The sequence below is a fragment of the Xiphias gladius genome, chromosome 14 (assembly GCF_016859285.1).
Source record: "Xiphias gladius isolate SHS-SW01 ecotype Sanya breed wild chromosome 14, ASM1685928v1, whole genome shotgun sequence".
Classification (NCBI taxonomy): domain Eukaryota; kingdom Metazoa; phylum Chordata; class Actinopteri; order Istiophoriformes; family Xiphiidae; genus Xiphias; species Xiphias gladius.
Window position 1 is genome coordinate 13,667,803 of NC_053413.1, and position 23,225 is coordinate 13,691,027.

Sequence of the window (23,225 nt, forward strand, 5' to 3'; positions counted from 1 at the left end):
GACTGTCACTGACATGCTGCTGTAGAAATTCTGGAGCAAATATACCTGTCAGAGTACAATGACAGTCATCACTAACATGCAGCAATGTCCCAGATAAACTTACTGTCACTGGGAAAGAAGAGTCCAGTGTTTGGTATCGTTTTTACTCAGCCTTTTCAATTGACTAAAGCTATTTAGAGATTCCAAATAAACTTTCTCCTTCATCTGGAAGTCAAATATGTACATCTCCATCTCCCTGTACCCAATTCCCTCTTTTCCTTTCCTGTACTCTTCCAACTTCAGTAATCCATTTCCAAACAATGCACACTCAAATGGACTTGAGCACATTTACTTAGGCTGGGGAGAGTGCTCCATCAGCATCCTTTTAATGAAATCCTGAGAGCAACGATCTGCCCTGGATGCCTGCCCAAACAGAAGGAGAAAGAGAGTGAAGGAGATGGAAGAAGAGTGACAGAGAGAGATGGGGAGAAAAATAGAATGAGAAAAAAGAAAGAAAGATGGCTGGTGACAGTGATGGTAGTTACTCAGACATAGGTCTTTTCACCATATATACAATGACTTCATGCTAAACTTGAAGGAAGCATTTGTCAAAGTATTATTTTGTTAAAGATCTCAAAAAGTCCCACACAGGCCTTCTGCTTTTAGATTTGATTAACATATGAATTCTAAAAAAATGTATCCATACTGCATGGGAAGATAGCAGAGGGTAACGAACGTTTACTATACACCCAGAATAGCCTCCCATAATTGCTCTACTTCGTGTAAAATTCAGTCATGATCAAGATTAAAATATGTACGCTTCATATTGCCAGTAACCGTCTGTCTATAGCATTCTTATCCCATTTCAAAAATAATTTCTGCGAGGAACTGAATTCCAGTCAGATTACGGTAAAAATTACATGACAATACATCAAGATATTTTACTATTTTAGTGACATGGTTCATTTATTCCTTAGTATTTAGAGGGTGTGCTAGAGAGTGTGCTTCGAAATATGGTCATCTAGGAGATGCTGACTACTGTGTAACACCAACTGCATCCTAATCATCCAATATTCTATAATCAAATAAAGCTTACGTAATTAGAACTGAGAGAATGGCGGCATGTTGACCTCTGTGTTGTGTTGAGCAGTGAATATCACAGCATTAAAGCATATGCATTGCACATTTCAGCCAGGAAAACACAACCAATTTTGCTCGATTAACAATATTTAGTGTAGTACACAGAAGTTTTATGTCAGCACCAGATGAGATTATTGAATTTACTGTAAAAGTATTTTTTTTACCATTAAATTAATTGGACAAATAGTATAGCCCCCATATTTTACTGTTATAGCTACGTACAGCTTGTGGCAAACATTAACGCTATTACAAAATGAAATGTTCATCTCCACCTCAAATCCTCAAATCCATACACATATCACACAAAACACAGGCCTTGTTATGCTATTTCTGGGCTCATTTTGAATCGATCGGGTACAGCTCCTTCAGGCTGTTGTAAAAGCTTTTCTGGCTTAAACATAGTTAAGGCTGTACAACGTCATACAGTGGTGAAGATGCTACAGCAACTTAACCATGTAGATTCATTTTTGTGTGAAATCTTTGGGATTTTAGCAATCCTCAAGATTGCTTTATTTTATTTGCCTAGAATAGAAATGAATAGAAAGTTGTTTTTATGAGTTACTTTTTTGTAATTTTGGAAGTTTTGCTTAGTACACAACTAAGTTAAGAAAAAACAAATCATCACCATGTTTCCTATAGCTTAAGCACTATATATTTATTATTTACTCCATTATTAATCTTTTTCCCCAACATCGTTAGCACCTGACTGTGTTTTGTTAAACAGAAAATTAAACTCCCTCAAGGAATCTGCACCAATAGACTTCAACTTCTCAGGCTTCTACTGATACTATCAAAATAAACCTAGCAAGTGTCACATCTTACTTGTACTATTCCATGCTAATAGTAGAAAGTGACCTTGGGCACATGATTCCTTCACAGTTTGTGGAAAATAGGCAATTACATCTACAGACAGTCTTAATCCAACTGGAGCACAACCTATACAACCTACAATAGGCCTGATTTGTCCTTTAATGCTGAGGCTAATTGTGTTCCTCATGATGTTAAAGCTACTGGGGAAAGTAGTTATGAAGGGTCCTTTAATAAGAACAATATGAAAAAAGCAATGGTCATGTTAAAACTTTATTTATTTTTTAAATAGATTTTAAAAAGCAGAAGCTCTTATTTGGAAGTTACTGCTTTGGTTTTCCAAGAAATTACATCTCCCTTTTGTGACTCAGCAGTGTCGTGTTATTTTTTATTAAGACAGATGCTCACCAGAAGAGAAGGTATCCCTTTTTACTGATTTAATTGTAAACAGACCACTTCACTGAATCCTGCTCTGATGCAAATGTAGTCCAACAGCCACAGATGGCAAATCAATGCCCACCTTATACTGACTCTGGCAAACGTGACAGAAGGTAGAAATCAAGGTGGAGTGCTTTGGATGGTTGTGCTCTCTTTGATGCAGGGACCAGGTATGGATAATTTCTTTTTTTCTTGTTTTCAGAACCTATACCTCCTCCATATTCAGTTTCCATTCCTGGATATTTTCCGCTTTTACATTTACTCCAAGACTGAGCAAATTAAACTCTACAATCTGAATAAAATTAGCTGGGTAAAATCTTAATTGGTTTCAAATACAAAACCAAGAGATAAAAAACCAGAAGGGGAAGGTGGGATGTGTAGGATTTCGCTGCAATTATGAATGAGCCTGAATGGGGTTCAATTCCCAGCAGCGTTGCAGTTTGGCAGGAAACTTAGGTGGAAAGCCAGGAGGGGATCATGCTTGTTCACTTCACTGGTGATTCATACTTATGGGGGAGTAGGCAAGTGACGATCTGTGTAAGAGAGCATGAACTTCTCTATGTGCTCTGCCAACGAAACTGACAGATAAAAGTAAGTTCCTGGCATCTCAATGTCAATGTGCTAATCAAGCTAAAAGAAGGAGTTGGAAACTTCAAGGGTATTTCTACTGCACATCAGCTGTGAGTTACATGAAGTAATCCACATCCAGTTGTCAACTTTTGGAGATATCAGTGAAAACATTTATTTGAATTTATGTTGTTCCAACTACAAAATACAAGAGCAGATATTTGTTTTGGAACTTGAGCAATGTATGTTTACACACAGGTTGTTTTTGAACATCAGAAATAGCCTACAGTGATCCTAGCTGTTGATATGATGAATTATAGAGGGAGAATGACTGCTGTGCTGCATCAAAGAGAATTAGAGGATTGCATCTTCTCTTTACCTATACCAAGAAATAAAGAAAATTATTATTGACAATACTGTAGTGTGAAAATGGCATGTGGTGTATTGTGAACTAGACAGTGAATATGAGATCTGTATTTACAGTTGCAATTTTTAAAATCCGAGCTCTCTTATTGTCTCTGTGGTAAAAACTGATGCCTTAATTAAATGCTTCTTGATGCACATTTTGCGAAATCTGATCTTTGTCTAAATTAACTTGTCTCTTTGCCCGAAATTAACTGTGATAATGGGGACATTTTGGGGGGGTTGTATAATGCTGTGTGGTGTGATGTATGGACATGGCCAAAAGAGTGATGAGTTGTGGTCATCCATCATTGTGACACCACAGTGCCTGAGGTAAGTCATGGCAATAACCCCAAAGGGTTTACTGGTTTACATTGTGTTAAAGGTTTGATGTATGGACAAATTTGTATTTTATGTTTGCATATAAATATGATATGTCAGAAATTTTTTTTTTTAAAAGAAAGTCCCTTTGTTTTTTTTGGCCTGGCCCATATGGATGTGTTCCCATTTCACTTCTTGTGTACTCAGAGACTCTGTCCCCTTAACTTGCAGTGTAGTGCATAAATATTTAACTTCAAATTGAATAGACGAGGCAAAAAAAAGTGCTTGGGCCTAAAGCCAGAGAGAGGGGGAAAGGATGCAAATAGAAAACAGACAAATGACAGAAACAACAGCGCGGTCCACATAGTGTGAGCACTGGAGCGGAGCTGAGAGAATGTCACTCAGGTCACAGGGATTTGACGGATGAGCTTTGTTACCGGCTCTCGGTGACCTCGCCTTTCAACCCCTCTCAGCTTCAATGACAAAAACAAATGAACACACACACAAGAACAGAGACACACACACACACAGGGAAAGACACCTAAGGGACATATGTGCGTATACCCAGAAACACGACACACACATACTTCTAACTACATACAGTACATGGCTACTCAGTCAAAACATACAGTTTACATTGCATTACATGCAAGGCAATGACAGCATTTCCACATAGTCAGCTGAGGCATGAACAGAAATTCTTGACCCATACCTGCCCACCTCACCTTAGCCCTGTGGGCATAAAACCTCAATAGAAAGGGTAACACCACTTGTCTAAGCTGTAATAGATTTGACACGCTATACTTGCATGCCAGATTTTGGAAACATATCCACACACACATACATCTCCATCCCTAGTGACCACTTACTCTCTTATATTGACCACAAACTGTGCATTAAACCCCAGTGACCATGCCCAGATCTCTGACTTTCACTCACTCATGAACAAGAAAACACACAGTAAAACATATGGCCCATCATGGCCACAAACGGTTTGACTCATCATTCGTCACATCTACAATGAGTATGCTGTTCCGATGCACCTTTGTGTTTCTCGGGGAAAAGCCTTGAAATGGAAAAGAAGTGGACAGCTGGAGAAAATGGAAAGATAGATAAATGGATGCATGGATGGATGGCTCCTTAGATAGATGGATTGGTGAATAAAGAGAGTAATCTGGAAGTCTCCCTGGCTCACCAAGTGTTCAAAAATCAATCTTCTCCTTTGTCAGGTTAACAGGGTCACTCACATCTCACCTGGGCTTGTGATGTCCCTATGGGCACCTTCTTTGAACCATGCAACCATTTATATGTAATGATGCAGCATTGCAAATACAAATATAAGAAAGCCAAAGCTACAATGAAACACACAGCCTTTAAAGTCTTTAAATTAATTAGCAGCCATCAGCCTTAGCCAGACCAGTACAGCCCAAGCATTTTCCTGTGAGTCTTATTAATCACGACTTTTGTGAGCAGCCAACAGAGAGGGAGGACAGCCCCCTTCTGTATGAAACCTCCACAACATTGCTCCAGAATGAACCCATATCCAGGGTTAACACAATTACCAGCATGTCCTCCGGACCATACGTCCAGCATCACACCACAGGCACTGTAATTGGTGTGCCTAGAATTGCAGGGAAAAATAAGAAAAGCAGTAGAGGGAAAGAAGTGATTAATTTGCTGGAGGAGGGGGTCAATGGCGATGTAAATCTCTGCATGTCAGCGCAATTTAATATCCCTGATTTCCTTGGCCTTGTCTGCCACGCCAGCCTTGCTGGCTGATTGGTTAGCGTGAGGCCATAGCTGAAGAGGTCACGGAGTGAAGGGCACTACGCATAGCTTAATTCAAGTAAAGGATCCGGTACGCAACCTATGGGCCCCAACATCCCCCCTAGCTTCTTTGGTTGTTTCCCTTAATTCAGGGGATGGGGGATCAAAAGGACAAGTGACATGAAATTTTGTGGAAACATCAGCTAAGTCTTTGTGAACTGTGATCGTATGTTAGCTGATTAAATTTACTGTTATTTACAAACTTAACTGGCATATTAATGGAATAATCCTCTCAGTTTGTGGTCAGATATGAATGTAACAGCTCTCATCTGGATGCTTATGATAATAAGGCAACACTCAAGTGAAAACACAGCCAAAGCCTCGACATGCTTTTTAAAAAATCTCTAACGGTAAAAAAAAAAACACACCATCGAAAAACATGAGTGTGTTACCATCAAACAGGTTCAAACTTCAAACCTCAACTGCTCTATTGACTGTCAAGATAATGCCCTCAAGGAGACTTTGTTTGCATTAAACAACATCAAAATGCTGGCCACAATCTATAATCCAGTCCCCACCTTTTGCACCCTGCTTTATTAGCAAGCTCAGTGGCGCAGACAACAGAGGTGCTGCTCTTCTTTGTTGTTAAATAAGACCCATTCAGCAAGGTTTAGCCGCAGGGGTCAAGCATACAAAGGAAGCTATTCCTGGGGAACAATTAGTTCTCAACATGAGGTCATATCTCCTCTGGCCCCTACGACATTTCCTGTTCTGGGCTCCCATCTCCTGCCAATCGGTAGCCTCTCCTGGACTTACACTGTATGTTGTGCATGTGTTTCTGAATATAACCTAAAGTAATAATTCTAACAGAGAGCAGTTTGTACAAGGGCTTCACCACAAAGGTGGAAATAAAGTAGATATAAGTAAATTGTTGTGTTTTTTCACCTATATTTAGATGAAGACAAATTATTTTGAGAACTCTCTTTTCATACCTGGGTAGCACTGATTCACAGGCTGACTGGATGCTTTTGATCTCAAGTTTTGCATGTGTTGAAATACCTCTGAAGTTAATCCTAAAATAGGTGCTTTTTTGCATAATATATTAATATTACATTCATATTTATTCATAACATATATAATTCTACCATTGTTCTGTACATTCACAGTGTATACACTGAATCATGTCTTGAAAGAGCACCCAAGGCAGTTTTATGAACAAATGAAAATCTCTACTCCTAGGGAAAACCGGCAGAATAGGTTGTGTAAAGCCGCTGAAGGCTGTCAACCCAAAATCAGAGGAGGACAGGTAAAGGCAGACAGTAACACACATTATACATTGTCACTAAAACAAGCTAATTTGCACCAAAGCCTCAAAGCAGAGTCAATGAGTTGATACCAGACACATGCACATGTGCCTGCACATGTGCCTGCACACGCCCATCCACACAAAGAGAGACAAACATGCATACGTATGCACATCACTGCTTATATGCTTTTTCTCTCTTTCTCACACACACACACACACACACACACACACACACACACACACACACACACACACACACACACACACACACACACACACACACACACATTAAAAAAAAACGCGCAAACTCAGGCATGCCGGGTGTCCTAATGACCTGTGCCATGTGTTTGTTAGGGTGTAAGAGTGTGTTTTGAATTAGGAAGAGGAGTGGCTGAAAATGAACTAACGATGGCTGCTAATAATTACAGATCTGTAGTGTGGAGGAGTTAATGAGGAGCCAAAGCCTCCCATGATGACCAAGTAATAATGAATGAGGAGTGAGAGAGAGGAGGGAGGGAAGAGGGGGGATGGGAGCTGTCAGTTTGAGAGGCCACAATGCCCTTTGGTTTCTCTGCACTCTGGGCATGTCAACGAGAGAGGAGCCTTCCCAGAGGAGGCTTCACTCCACACTAATGAAGATGTGACAGACCTCCAGTCCGTGACTTGCAGAATATAGGAAAGAGAAGGAAGGAGGATGATGGAGAAGATGGAGACAGCTCATATAAAATGAAAGGCACTGAAAAGGTGAAAGGTTTTTAAGACCTTAAAAAAGACAGAGACAGTGTCAGATAGAAGCAAAACTGATTAGACTTGTAGGTGATGGTTTTTGGGATGTTGCCACTGCCTTGGATGTCAATAAAAAATTGACTCGACTCCTACACATACATTACATGCAGATAAACACTAGAGTAAAAGAGATAATGTTATCCATGGCACTCAAGCTGAATAAAAGATGAAAATTCCAAGTACTCACCAGAGAGCTGGTATAGCTGGGATCCGAGGTGTCATCCTGTAGGTAGCGTGACAGGCCAAAGTCGGACACTTTACACACAAGGTTGCTGTTGACCAAAATGTTTCGTGCAGCCAAATCACGATGGACGTAGTTAATTTCTGAGAGATATTTCATCCCTGCTGAGATTCCACGCATCATTCCCACCAACTGGATCACCGTGAACTGACCATCATTTTGCTAGGGGACAAAGATGAATACAAATGAAAATGGTTATCTAGATATTATTTTTGGCGTGATTAACATAAATGAGAATAGCTGGAGGATAGAGAGGTTTCAGAAAATGCTAACATATCTGCTTTCAAGGATAATGAACTAATTATGTTGGTTCGCTACTGAATCATAGATATTATGTTGATTATAAATTCCAGACTTGAATGTTGTAATTTGAAATACCTACTTGGAAATATCAATGCAAAATAAATTACATGTTTGTGCTATTTTCTGCTGCATTATAAAGACAAAATGTAATTTTAATGTCTTAAGAGATTCAGTTTGCATCAAGGCTGCCCAGTGGGACTCCCCTCCAGAATTAGAAAAGCACTGATGTGTTGTCATACCAAGCATGTACAATGCATTCGGAAGGTCTTCCAAACCCTTCACTTTTTTCACATTTTGTTATATGACAGCCTTATGTTAAAATCAAAAAAAACTATTTCTTCCCTCATCAATCTACACTCAATACCCCATAATGACAAAGCAAAAACAGAATTCACTGCAGCACTCCACCAATATGGGCTCTATTGCAGAGTGGCCAGACAGAAGCCTCTCCTCATTGAAAGACACATGAAAGCACCTGAAGGACTCAGAGTATGAGAAACAAGATTCTCTGGTCGGATGAAACCAAGATTTAACTTTTTGGCTTCAATTCTAAGCGTCATGTCTGGAGGAAACTGGACATGATGCTCAGATTTGGTTGTCCTTGTAGAAGTTTCTCCCATTTTGAGATGGGATCACAGAATCTCTGGAGCTCAGCCAGAGTGACTATCAGATTCTTGGTTACCTCTCTTACCAAGGCCCTTCGCCCAAGATTGCTAGGTTTGGCTGGGCAGCCAGCTTTCGGAAGAGTCCTGGTTGATCTGGACTTCTTTCATTTAAGAATTATAGAGGCCACTGTGCTCTTGGGAACCTTCAATGCAGCAGAATTTTTTTTGTTGCCTTCCCCAGATCTGTGCCTTGACACAATCCTGTCTCTGAGCTCTGCAGGCACTGTACATGCGTCCAAAAAGCAATTTGAACTTGGAGCTACCTTTTTTCAACGCAAGTAATTATGTTCACTTATTACAGGTTATAGTTTTTTTTTCCTTCCCCTTGTTTTAAATCATTTGATGTTTATACTTTGCCATTAAGTTATTACAAAAACAAAATACATTCCTGAACCAATTATTGCTCATTGTGTTGGAGCATTGTTCTATTCAGGCATTCAGGCATCAATCTGTCTAACATCCGAATATGGTGCTTCTACCCCTGTTTGAATGGTCACAATAACAAGCTTTGAACCCCCGAAACACAGTAACAAATAAGAACGTAAGGGAGATCGATGGAAACACAAGTCGGAAGTGGCGGCTAGCAAAGCCAACTTCAAACAGCCCCTTTAAACCCACCATAGATCAAAGTGGAACAGAACACCAATCCATGAGATTGAAGGAAGAAAAAAAGCGAGTTGAATATTGATTAAGCTCTATGCCTGCTCAATCCTGATTATAAACGAATGAGTGAAGAGTCCATTAATAGTTCCAGGCATTAATAGAGAAATTAAAGGCTGATAGGGCCAGCTAGTGTGGAAATTTTCAAATTAAGAATGATTGAAATCATGTTCATTGTCATGAAACATATTCTCTGTTGGCACTGGGTAGATTAAGAAGGCCCATTCCAGTTTGTATTAGGGGGATTCTTTGCATGAACTCCTTCTCTGAGACAGTTTAATGATTAATTTCCAATTAGCTTCTCAGCCCCATAATGCTAGGTTTCTATTCAACTGCTGAATATGACTTATGAACACCCCACGTAACTGTTTGCAACTTTGTATAACATAGTACAAGTATGTTTTCACAAAAATTACTCACCCTGAGGAATGAGTCAAGAGCACCATTCTCCATAAACTCTGTGACGATCATGACAGGACGGCTCTTTGTGACAACACCCTCCAGACGGATAATGTTTGGGTGGTCGAACTGGCCCATGATTGACGCCTCAGACAGGAAGTCCCGCCTCTGCTTCTCCACATAGCCCGCTTTCAGGGTCTTGATGGCTACATAGATCTCCCTTTTACCAGGCAGCTTCAAACGACCTTTGTACACCTCCCCAAACTCACCTAGAGGGGAAATAGAGGGAGATGCACAGTGGTTGCTCTTTCAAAATACGAACAAATCTATGTTTCATAATGAAAATGTGATCAGAGTAGAGTTGATTAGATCTAAACCTATTAATTTATGAAGCTAACTTGCATCTCATGTCCCTTGGCATTAGTATTACCCAAAAGCTATTATAGATCTCAATTTTGTCTATATCAATGCTGATTGTTGTCCTATACTCCTCTAGTGTTGCTCCTTCATGATATTCTTAACAGTGTGGCTCCTCTGACTGACAGTAGTCTTCTATCCTAAAAGCCTGCCAAGTGTCTTCATATTCACCAATCAAAGAATAACAGGCAAGCACTATAGGGTAAATATCTGGAACTCTTTTGATTAATTATCACCACCTTTGTGTCCGGCAGAGACACCACACAGTGAAATCAACAAAAACGGACATCTTTAATTAGTTAGTCCCACGGCATCCTTAACCCTAGCCAACCTCTGTCACTTCCTCACACCTAGCTTGCTGAGTAGGCCAGTCCACAGGAGCTATTCCAGGCCCAGTCTCATTACCGGGAGTATTTTAGCCTCTGTATGATCCAAAACATATGGTGTCAGCATGCCTTTCCTGCTGTAAAAAAGGTGTGTTCGGTCCCAAGGAAAAGGACATGTTGGACAAACAAGGCCGTATTAGGCTGAAACGAATTTTAGCCTCCAGTTGCTCAGAATTCACTTCAAAGCAATCAGACCCTAATTAACTATTAATCAATTTAAACAGACATTTTAACAATCCAAAAGAGGTAATTCTGAAACAAGGACAGAAAACAAAATGTCTCTACAGTATCTATTTTTCATGTAAAGTAAGTGAAAAGGGATGATGTAAGGTAGAACATGTTAGAGAGCAACTGTAAGAGGATCCAAAAACAGACAAGCACAGGGAACAGGCCACGAGGCTTGAGTTCTTTATGATGCCTTTAGGTCCCAGGGTAGCTGGCCTATATGCTGCTAGTGGACTTGACGTTGGCCCTTCATATGTTCCAATCTAATGTAGCTGTCAAAAGGGCTAGGCTTTATGACCTTGAACAGATTCAGGCTAAAATTGTTTGCACACAAGCACTCAGAAATGATGCATGAAAATATAGCAATATACATTCATATTCACTGTGCATACAAATGTAGACATAAGGTCTCCCACTCATTCACCATACCTGCACCGATGACTTCCTCGATCTTGACAGTGGAGACATCAATCTCCTTGGCGAATTCTCGTACAGCTTCATTGGGATCTTCATAGGTAAATGGGTCAATGTAGATCTTCATCCCCGGGGAGCCTGAGAAGTGGGTCGGGCAGCCCAGTGGGGAGGGGCAGTTAGACATGTCGGCTCGCAAAGAGAGTTCTAGAACAACCAAAGTGCTCAATGAGCTTTCCAGAAGAAGAAACTGTTCTCTCTTTTTTTGGCTAATGTCTCGTGGTAATGGTTGATGAATATTATTGCCCTTCATGGCACAGCTTAAATCAGAGTGTGACACAGCATTACTTACAATCACTACAAGCTCTCAACAGTTGTAAATGATGATAACTCCATTTGCTCTGTGGTCCTCCTCAGAGACAGGAAGGAGTGCTACAATATTTAATTGAATATTTATACATACTGCACTCATTAAATAGTATAGATGGATGATTATAGAAACAGCTTCAGTTACGAGTAGAGCAGACAACAAAATGGAGGTTTGATGATTCAGTACTTGTAAGGGGGAAGGACCAGCAAAAAAACAGGGGGGTGGGGTGGGTGGGGGTGAAGAGAAGAAGGGAGGGATGAGAGTATATAGAAAGAGTAAATGTAGACAGATTTTTTTTACCCTTTTATCCCTTACCCTAGCAGTCTCTGCTCTTTGATAGTGGTAGAACCAATTTCCCCGCAGCCTTTCCCTATAGGAGCTCATAAAGAGATAAAACCGCTGTGCTATCAACTAGCTTTTTTATGCCATTCTGCGATAGGTGAGCTCAGTTCACAGACTGGAGATGTCGGCAAATGGAAGAAAAATTTTCTGTGTCGACAGACTGGGAGGGGAGGCCCATGGAAAAACACTTGTAAACAAATTCAATACATACTGCCACGAGACAGACATTACAGCGAGCAAACAGACGTAAAATCCTCATTTCTACAGTGACACCCAAGGGCAGCCCTCTTTCTCAGAGCTGTTTAGTCAAAACCTTGGCAGCCATGATTGGAATAAACCCATCTCCATCAAGTCAATTTGTGCCTGCTCATTTGCATAAGCCACATAGAGAAAGGGAGGGGTCTCAAGAGACAGGAGGAGGATAAGGTCTGGTCTTGGTGGGATCAAGGTGTCTCACATCGCTCTTGACTAAAAGCTGATTCTAGTTACCACACTAATTGCCTTGAACCCTTTCTGTGTGAATGTAATTGCTCATTAGAGATTCCACACAGATTGGATTCAACTTAATCCATCGCAGGGTTTACAGCTTTGCATTCCATAAAGTCATTCTATTTACAAGTGTCGCCAAGTCGCTCGCTCAGCAGCACCACTGGGTGGGACTCAAAATCTCAGCGGGGAACATATATAGTACAACAACAACTGTATGAGAACACCCTCAAAATCTCAAACACATATTCACGCCCGTTCATGTACACATACGTAAACCCATTACTTTGTAATTCACAGTTCAGAGCCCACTTTCATGTATAATTTAAATGCAAACAGTTTATCTCTCTCCCTCCCTCTGGTACAGACCTGGTTAACTGGACTCATCTTTTTATGGCCATCGGATAAAAAATAGATTCCTCCTTTAATATTTCATAGGTCCTTCATCTGAGTGTAAGAAGCAAATGTATCCAAACGTCAGCTCTATTTTTACCCGACATATAAAAACAACAAGCCTTCTGGGAAAGAAAGCGTGGCTGCTGCAATGATTTAAGGGCAATCAACACATACCATAATTTTAACTTTTAATTTAGATGGCCAAATGGACAAACTGATTCATTTAGGGAATTTGGATTATAAATCTCAACAAAATCCCTAAACTATGACACAATAGCTCAAACAGTTAAGAGTATTTAGTTGACCGGCATTACAAATGATAGTTTACTGCACTGCACTTAACCATGTTATTTTCACCAATGTCCAACATTTACCCTGCTATTAGTCTGCCCAGCTTGTTTACTGAATGGCTCTAATGTATCCACAAATCAACCGTACTGCAGTAATGCTTACATTAATCTATTACTGGCCCCGGGTACAATCAAATTACAGGTCCTACTCCACAGAATTTACATATTACCTAAAGACAAACAGCAATGCCATTAAGTGAAACTGTAGCTTCATAAATGCTCATCTTTTTAAGTTAAAGGAAGTGCTTCGTATATTAGCCTCTCACCAAAGCAACATAATTTTTTTAATTCCTTTTGCCTGACAATATTTGTAATTTAGCATTTTCAGTAGACATGAATTATATTTTTTATATGATTATCCACTTTGAGAAATTAACATAAATAATTGCAGGGTACTGTATGCCTATAGTAAATACATTCCCAATTCATGTCGGTCCAAGATGCACTCTAATCTATTCTGTGGCTCTGTGAATATAATGAGTTGAGTTTACTTCCTAAACACAAACTAATTATCATCGTCTGATGTCAGAAAATCCTTTGTCAGAACACACGGTGGCTTATTAGTAGGGAAATCACAGAAGGGATCAAAAAATTTTATGAATTTAACAGTCACGTTGGTAAAGGCAGTAAAATAATTGTGTAGGTTTATCAGGCATGTTGGTGCATTCTGCAAGTCTTCACTTTGTGAAAGATAAAATTCTGATCAGCAAAAAGGATGTGACCCATAATACTTGATGAAGATGAAAGATGGTGAAGGGCAAAAACAAATGTCACAACAATCTACAAATGTTTATCAGATCTGTTTATGTCTTAGTTAACTCTCTGAATAAACATGTATGAATACTTTATGTAGTGGAATGAAAAAATAAATAACTGAAGTAAACTGTAAACATAGTTGGCATCTAACCATAACTATATCTGTTAAATGGGCTTTCGAATCCCATTTTAATCCAGTGTGAGCACCAGATGCTGAAGCACAAACAACAGCTGAAGCAGCAAAGCAACAAACAGGGTTCAAACATTAGTGATTTAAGATGTGCCAGTAGTCATATGCAGAGAAGCATTAGGGCATACAGTAAACATGCAGTGCTTAGAAATGTCTCTCTGTTAATTAGCTGATGTTGACAGGCTACTGGTGTCTGGAAAAGAGTAAAAGGGAATAGATACATTGAGAAAATTTGTAAATTCTCAGCTGCAGTGAGGTGTGTGTAACATGATGTGGGGATAGAAGCTGGTGATACTGATAATACACTGATGTGGGCAATTAAAAACAAAAAAAAATGTACCCTTGGCTCTGAGGGAGGTTATTTCTCCAAGCCACACAAGCAGCACTTGATTCATTTGTGGGAATGATTTGTGTGTTAATGTGTCTGTTCCAATCTGACAGTCATTACATACTACCCAATGTTTGGTTTAATGCTAGGTCTGATTTTCATAACCATGACCATTCAGCTGCACTACTGAATTTACAGTATGAGCAGCATCCCCTTGACGCCTGTCACATTAGGTGGGCTGGAAATGAGGGGACATCACCTGATGTGTGTGACAACAGCTGGAACAGTAAGCAGCTGAGTGAAAGCCAGAAACACATTTTTGGAAATTCACCCAAAACAATTGGCTGAGTGGCACTATTTTATTGTTGCGTTGAATACTGTAATTACGAAACTGTCAGTCATATCTTGAGAGAATAGGAAAAACAATGCATCATGGGGTGGGGGATTACTTCATGTGTGTTGGCAGTGAATAATAAACCTATGAATAGGATCCCTTATCAGAATTTTATTTCCTCTCCACTTCAAATTACTTATTTGATGACCAGGGCTGCAAGCATCTCTGATCTTTTGTTTATTTTCACCACTTATGTTAATTGCATTTGCTTTTTCCAAAGATAGCCTGTGACAAAACTGATTCTTCTGACCACAGCAGTTTTAATGAGCCCCTGGCTGCCACTGCTGTAGTTGTGACACAAAGTAACTGTGTTGAAATGCTTTGCTGTGTTAGGCTCAACAAAACTCTATCCCCTCGAGTGAGCCCCTTTTCAGACTGCTAGGTCGGAAGGACATAGGGCTTTAATTTGAGGTACAAACCCTTTTGTGTGTATGTGTGTGAGAGTGTGTGTTGGTGCTTATATGTCTGTCCCTCCAGGCTCCTTCCCTTCATCAGTCAGCGCCAGGGGAGTGCTTAAAACACGACTCAGTCACAGCTATCGTAAAGCCCTGAGAGACGACTGTCAGTCAGTGTCATCGTGTAAAGGAAAGAAAATGTAATTTACGTCCATCACGCCTGCTACCTGAGGCAATTTCTCTTTTTCCTCACCTCCTTTTCATTAATACATTTTCAATGAGTACATGCTTTACGCACAGGTCACGTGTCATCTATGATATGACAGCAGGAGAGTACTCGACAAAGAAGAAAATGGAGTTGTAGAAAACATGAATAAAATATTTGAGAGCACTCAGAAAGCACATATCTCCACTTAGGCGACACAATTCTCTTAATCTTATCAATTGGAAAAGTTTAGAAATGTTTAAACTGCATCTGGATCAAAATAAACAAGGTTATAGACAGTCATACTAATTGGCTGATGGGTGCTGTGATTTTTGGAGCATACCTAAATACCGTCTGGGACTATTAGGGATTTGTACAAGTATGAATAGCACAAAATTTTGCAAAAGTGAGTCAGACTCACTGCTACTAAATTATAACTAATTTATCACCTGACTGTGGTGTCACCAATAGATCAACAGTATTACATAGAATAGTATAGTACATAGATTAATTTTGTTGCAATTGCACAATGTATTGAAGAGTTAATAAAAGTTATGTTAAATAAACCATGCCCGCAAGAATCTGGCAAACAAACCAAATCGGCAAGGTGTATCAAAACACAACTGATTACATTTTAATATTATTATTAGTATAATGATTCCTTCAAGTATTTTATGTACAAAATGTATTAAAGATTGGGTAAAATTTTTAGTAGAAGTGGTAAAAAATATTGTTTTCCTCAGGCTGAAATTTGCGTGGGCTACACTGATACATTCATCTAGATCCATGGAATCCAGGAAAAGTATCAGAGTTCAAGAGTTGTGATCAAAAAGAGTAAATTGCTTCACACCTTCCACATAAATGAAAAAAATCTGTTAAGCAGTTTTTGAGGAATTTATTTTAATAAAGAGACAAATAAACATATGGGGTCAAAATGTGAGACACAGAACTAACCACTAGCTAATATGAGCTCTAAGTAGCCCATGAGGGTGGACTCACCTCTTCCTGTGCTGTAATGTTGCAACTTGTCACTGTACACCGCCTCTTTGGTGTATGCCCTTTTCCTGAGGAAGCAATGAATATTGAGAGAGGAGAGAAAGAGAGAAAGAGAGAGCACAAGAGATGACAGGATGAAAGGAAGTGTAAACGAGGCCTTATTACTGTTCATGTTTCTCTGTATGGCCCTGAAAATGACGTGGCTGTAATTGAATCGGTTGCACAGGGTTAGCAATGGCAAATGAAGTTTATGAAAATGAGCTAATTTTTAATTAGACCTGGATAGGATCTCTCTGCTTTTCATCTGTCTCCTCTGCCTCAGCATCAAAAGAGCCTGGCCTGTTTGATGAACACTTTACTTGCTCAAAGTTGCACACAGCACAGCAGAAAATTTGACTTTCATATATCTAAAGTGGAGCAAGCTAGGAATGTGACAATGTGACAAACTACTGCAATATTAAATTGGTTTGACTTAAGTAAGTTAACAGGGCAAAGTATTCATTTTAATGTTCTCTATGGAATTGAATATTCCATTTCAAACATGTCAACTTGGCTTTACTGTCCCTTAAATTGATTGCTATTCATAAATGCTCTATAAGAATATTTATCTGTAAGGAGCTCACATATGTTCCAAAGCATAACCAGGGGATTCAGCTGTATCACTAGTGCAGTCTTAAAAAAATACCCTAACAGATGAGTTACAGTGTCAAAGAGTGTCAGTAATTTTAAAATACATTGTCCGGCGTCATCTCTGTGTAATTTTAAATTAACATCATGTATTATGTGCAAAGTAGTCAGGTATGGTCAATTCTGATTAAAAAACTGGGCAATCAATCTCAATGTGACAGAACTTTGTCTTCATGTAATGTCCTTCAATAATTATTTGCAAATGGGGAGCAGGAAGGGCTACTGTTTTGGATAGCATGGTGTTCCTTAAATTTACTTAAGTTTATTTGTCAGGGACAAAAGTATCAATGAAGTCACTAACTTTGCAGAAGTTTCTGCATGTATTACAAGAGAAAGAGGGAGGGAATTGTGGTTACCTGCTGCACACGATGGAGATAGCAACAAGGGAAACAATAAAGACCACTCCTGCTGCAGCTGACCCTGCAATCAGAGGAAGCTGTTCCCTCAGTTCAGACTTGAAGTCATCTGTGTAACACAAAAAGAAAGACAGACAGACATTGAGGACGGCTTAGGTAAGTCTTAAGGACCAAGACTGTGTTTATTTGGAAGTGTGTATGTGAGTGTGTGTTTGGGCGGTAAGAGGAAAGATAGGAAGAAGAGGAGGCAGAGCAGAAAGGTTAGACTGGGTGTACTGATGGATAAAGAAAACAGAGATCTCTCTGCTGAGAGGTGGTGACTGAAATCCAGTGAGCTTTAGCAAGACTCACTGACAGGTTGTGTTTGATAAACCAGAGAGAGACAGACAGTTAGAGAGAAGCAACAGCATCAGCAAAACTGACGGTTAGAAACAGTGCTGGGGGCCTCTCAGTCTTCCCTGCCATACCTGTCAGAAAATGAACAGTCAAGAAAATGCAGCTTGGAATGTTGTTTCTGAAGTGCTGAAAAGGAAGTCATCCACTGCCAATCACTAATACAGCCCAAACATGTTTTATGTAAATAGCCAGGGCAGGCTGTTGGTAGTTCAAACGACAACCCAAATGCCTGCCTAAAACCGCTACACAGCAGAACCCTCAGTTATCTTTGTGTGTCCCTGTCTTCCCATGACTTTGGCACCAGCAAATACTGTGGTTAAAGCAATGCATGATTTAACATGCTGCAGGCAAATCAGCACCTTCTAAATCCAATCCCCCGTGTAGAATCGGCCTATTGGATTAAAGTGATAAAGGGAGAACTAATGCATCTCCGGAGAAGTGCAAGAGCTGGGACATATGAGGAAACTCAGTGTGACAGGAATTGCTCACTCTTTTAACTGCACATTGATCAAGTACGTTTCAAGCAAGCAGTGTGAATGATGTTCCAGCTATTCAAGCTTCCGGGCAGGGCTCCTGTTCTCTTTAGAAGCATATTAGGTGCAAGAGGTCCAGATAAATCTCCACCCAGTCTCCACCAATATGAGTATGGTGATTTTTTCCCTTACAGCCAGAATTCTCATAGCTAATTGTTCCAGCAGAAAATATACTCCTTTTACAATCAGTCAGTTTTTGAAGCCTCAGCCTATTAGAGAACCTGACAACTGTGACATCAGTCACCTGATGGACCAATCACCTCTTTTTCATCACACCTGTCAATCGAGTCTGCAATGCTTGCGAGTATGTGTATTTGAGTGTGCAGAGGCGGCAAAAGGACATCTTGTGGAGGTGTATGAAAACGTGCTGACAGGAAGACAAAAGCGATTATATGTCATGAAAAAAGACATAGTGAGAGCAGTGGTTGGGTGACGAGGTAGTGCCTTTCTTAGACAGTGGAGCGGCCCAACAGGGGAAGAGAAGACTGGTGGAGGGACAGGAGGTGGAGCCAGGGGTGTGACTCTCGGCAGTTCTCTAGTGTCTGCTGCTAATTGCCTTGACGAATGTTGTGCTATGGCAGCCAGCCAATGGATGACGCATAAACAGTGTTTGTGTGGGCGAGCGTGATGCGCATGCTCATACATGCACGTATGCATACGTGTTTAATGGAATCATTTATAAATGGGAGGGGGGGGGGGCAAAGGGGCCAGGACCGTGCCACTACATCTGCTTCGTATCGGTAAATGGCCACAATGATCACTTTCATCATCATTATTATCCTTCCCATCTTCCCCTCCCTCAACATCATCACCGGCTCATTCATCGTTATCTTCATCAATGCAATACAGTGTGGAAATGTCACTCCTGTATTTTATGCATTGAACTATGGCCACATGTGCATATCAGGCTCATTGTCCAAGGCACAGTGAGGCAGTACTTTGGCAAATCTTGTGAATGCTACACATATCCAGTCAAATGTTTAATCAATCCAGACTGAATCATGCTAGCATCGATTTCACTTCCTGGCAAGGCTATGAAGAAGTGCCTCATGAAAAAGTCACAAGCAACGCCAACATCACCAACTTTCTGCACACACCTCCCTGCTCTTACACTAATAAACATAGTTCCACAACCTTGCCAGTGTAGCAGGTGTTGCAGCCCCTCTTCAGCCCCTTCCCTCTCCAACAATCCAAGCCCCCCCATGGCAAAAAATGTATCTCATCAACTACTAATCACAGCTATGCATTCTGGGAGAGCTCTCCAGCAACAGAAGGGCTGGGTGAAAAACCAATTAGCCAAGCATCTTGGATCAAGCACAGTTAGTTGCACAAACAAAAGACACTCACTGTTCTACATATTCAAAGCACCCCAGAAAAATCTTAAACCTGACTGTGAAGGAAATGAATTTAGCTGTAGAAATATAGTCAAATATAATGGTCCCCTTCTCCCCTACCAACAATAATGCAACACCAAATACAAAGAGAGACACAAGTGTTAGAAAGAGTTATGGTGTATGTGTGTAAGGGAGAGAAAAAGCGAGACAGAGAAGGATAGAGAGAGAGACTGAGAGAGCTGTTTCTCCTGGCTCAGCGATCCTTACCATCTGTGAGGGTTTGGAAGCACATCTTGCTGCTGTATTTGCCAAAGCCAGCCACAGTCCGCGCCCGCACCTGTACCACGTAGACTGTACCCGGCCTGAGGCCCTCCACGCGTGCAGTGTTAGTTTGGCTCCGCAGTATGGTGGAATTGATCTCTGCATGGTCCTGAAAAAAGAAACAAATCCAGGGAGCAGGTGAGAGATAACTTACTGAGATGATGTAAGCGGGAAAGTGTTAAATCATACATTTAGGAAAATTCTGGTAGAACAAGATCCAGTGGCGGTAGCAGGAGTTTGACAGAGAAACAACAAACAAGCTTATTAAACATTGTATATTCAGGAAATAGTATCGGTAATGTGGGCCAAATTCAGAGGGAAATAGTTTAGGCTGTATATTTCAGTTGTTGTAAACTAGAGCTAGCGGAAATGTGTGATAATGCACTTCTGATAAATTACACTGAAGAGGATGGATGAAAACTGTACTGTAGATAGCAGAGCTGAGGAGACAAAGAACAGACAATACAGAACAGATAAGGAAATGGTAACATGTTTTTTAGTCAAGTTTTTAACAAGGCTTCGGTCAGTTTGAACCTGAAATTTAAAACACTGCAGCAAGCATACACACATTAAATTACACACACAAGCACACTTATCACACATATGCACAGTATCTCCCATTCACTTGGTAAGACATAAACAAATTGGTAATTAAAAACAATAATTTCTTGCAAATTACAAAGAGCAATAGCTACTTCTGAACAGTAATAGAATAACATTGCATATCTGTCTCCAGATGTGCTTTATGAGGCAGTTTAATTACTGCAAGATGTTTGAACATTACATCCTCTTGTTCTGTTGTCTGAAGTAGGTTGCTTTTAAAATATGTCAGCAAGCCAATTCCACCCATAGAAAGCATTTTATTTTTTCATTAAACGAAATGCTAGAAAAATCTTTCGTGCAATCAGTGTTTGTTGTAATGTTCTATTTAGGTATTTGCCCTCTTTTTTCTGCAGTATTCTCACCGAAAAGCTTTATTTTCACCCTTATGGATGTGCATGAATATATGCATTTGGGCATGCATGTATGGAAGCATAAACATAGCCATCCATTATGTAAATGTATGGCTTGGACCGTGGGACCTGCCCTCCAAATCCTGCATCTCAACTCGTCCTCTCTCCAGGCTCAAGAGAGCCAGCCAGGTAGTCTGCTGCAGTGTAGCTTTGGGCTTGCTGGAGGTATCTGCTATGGGGGATCAGTAATTACTTAGGCCTGTCACTTTCCCATAACCCAGAGTGAATATGACAGCCAGAAAATAAGACTGCACCTACACTACACCCACTGCTGCAGGCTGTTGATAGCTAGATGCAGACATACTGTAGAGAGGGACGGGGGCAGTTGAGAGTGAAGGGGTAAAATTCCTTGTGTCACTGAAACAGTGTAAATAGAGGTAGGCTGTTTTTTAAGCGTGGTAAACACACTATTGTCTAACGCTGGACTACATCCTATAATACATGTATAAATAAAATATCTGAGTTGACAGCAGTGTGGAGTGGAAAAAGTAGATAGGCTGGGAGGAAGTGAGGGAAGGAGGGCGGGAGGAGGAAGAGGAGGAGGAGGAGGAGGGAAGATGATGGCAGGAAGCGATAAGAAACTCGAGGCAGAAGCAACCCACATCGAAATCATTATCCAATCTGATTGGTGTAATTGAATCATTCCGGTTGCTCCGTCATTGAACAGACGAGGTAAACACAGCTATGAAATCTGCCCCCCCAAATAATGATGTGTGCAATCACATTAGCTCTTATTGGACACTCTGGGTTTGATGAAGACAAATGTTTGGGCTTGGGATGGGAGAGCATCGCACCAACAGGCTTTCATTCTATCTCTGAGAGGAAAGAAATTTTTATAAATGGAATGCTGGATGTAACTGGTTTAGAGAGTTTTAATCATTTTACAGACCAACTGTCCATTAGATCACACAATCTGTCATTTCTTCAATGTGCTGCGTACATACACTCTAAAATTCTGAAACTTCAAATCAAAGCAGCAGCTTGTTCATTTGAAAGAGCTGCAGAAGACATGAAGCCCCATGAGAGACTGGAACCATAGTCACCTATTCATCTGGTATAAGACATGGTTGAGTGCATATGGACCACTTGGGGTCAGGATTTGCCTACTCCTGCTATCAGTCACACTGTGTTTCTCAGGACCACACCCCCATCTGTTGAGTTTGAATGGAGGACAGGTAAGCAGACAGATGGCAAACCACCAATGGGGGAGCATCCCTTGAGAGAGCACCAGCAAGGAATGTCCCTTTCATGCTGCCAGTCAAATGGGGATTATGTGACAAACACACAGACATACACACCCACATCTGCCACTTAAAAATGAGCTGGCATTTGGCAGTCCAGCAGGTTAGGGGATAGCCAATAAAAGGCCATGCCAGGAGGGACTTCCAGCCATGAGAGGTCCTCTCCTGCTGCCAGTCAAATGGGGATTAGGAGGACCACACCCTAACTTGCTACATAAAGACAGAGTTGCAGGTGGGAAGGCAGATGGTAGAGCAGCCAATCAAAAGCATTGCCAGAGGTGACAGACAGGAAGCACTGCAGGGAATTTAGTCTCTGCAGCGTTCAGGAAAATCACTGAAACAAACTTGGCGTGAATGGTCGTCCCAATCAATACTGTTCCTTACCTCCTGTCTCCAGATCCTTTAATGTTGTGAGTGTTGGTGAAGCACACTCACATCTTTTACATTTACAGCAGCATGGAGTTTTAATAAAATCTTCCCTCTCCCGTATCTAAAAACAAATTAGCTAGCTATGTGCAATAAACTACTGTACCCCCTACTGTATACTTAGACTTAGAACCACATTGAGAACTGATAGTGGACTTATTTGGATATATTTAATTGGACCCCATTTTATAGGATTGACTATATTTACTATATTTACTAAATTAGCACTGGATCTATTATAATCATATTGCTGGAATTTTTTTTTTTACCTGTTAAAATTTTCAGTTCATTTTTTGTAATGACTAATTTCCTACCAATTTCCATTGCTCTGCAAGTGGACTGCAGAGGAGATCTCTCTTTGAATTTCCTCTCTGCCACTTTCTGCCATAATTCCCCTAAGTTTTTTTGGGTAAGTTTTTCTGTCAAAACCCATTACTGATGTTGGCCTGCAAAGGCCATCGAGACATTATATGTGATATTGGACTATAAA

General features: G+C 40.4%; 1 protein-coding gene across 2 annotated transcripts in view; it reads right to left on the reverse strand.

Annotated features, from left to right (window-relative positions):
* The window catches only part of LOC120798769 (ephrin type-B receptor 1-B), a 150,968-nt gene that overhangs the window by 11,684 nt on the left and 116,059 nt on the right, over positions 1-23,225 (reverse strand). Inside the window, exons 7-12 of one of the 2 annotated variants that reach the window (XM_040143387.1) lie at positions 20,002-20,164; positions 17,472-17,580; positions 16,432-16,496; positions 11,239-11,361; positions 9,803-10,050; positions 7,701-7,916 (exon numbers count right to left, since the gene is read on the reverse strand). In XM_040143387.1, coding sequence (XP_039999321.1) covers positions 7,701-7,916; positions 9,803-10,050; positions 11,239-11,361; positions 16,432-16,496; positions 17,472-17,580; positions 20,002-20,164 — 924 coding nt within the window. Of the gene's footprint in view, positions 1-7,700; positions 7,917-9,802; positions 10,051-11,238; positions 11,428-16,431; positions 16,497-17,471; positions 17,581-20,001; positions 20,165-23,225 lie in introns of both variants that reach the window. The other variant, XM_040143386.1, reaches the window with a different exon arrangement.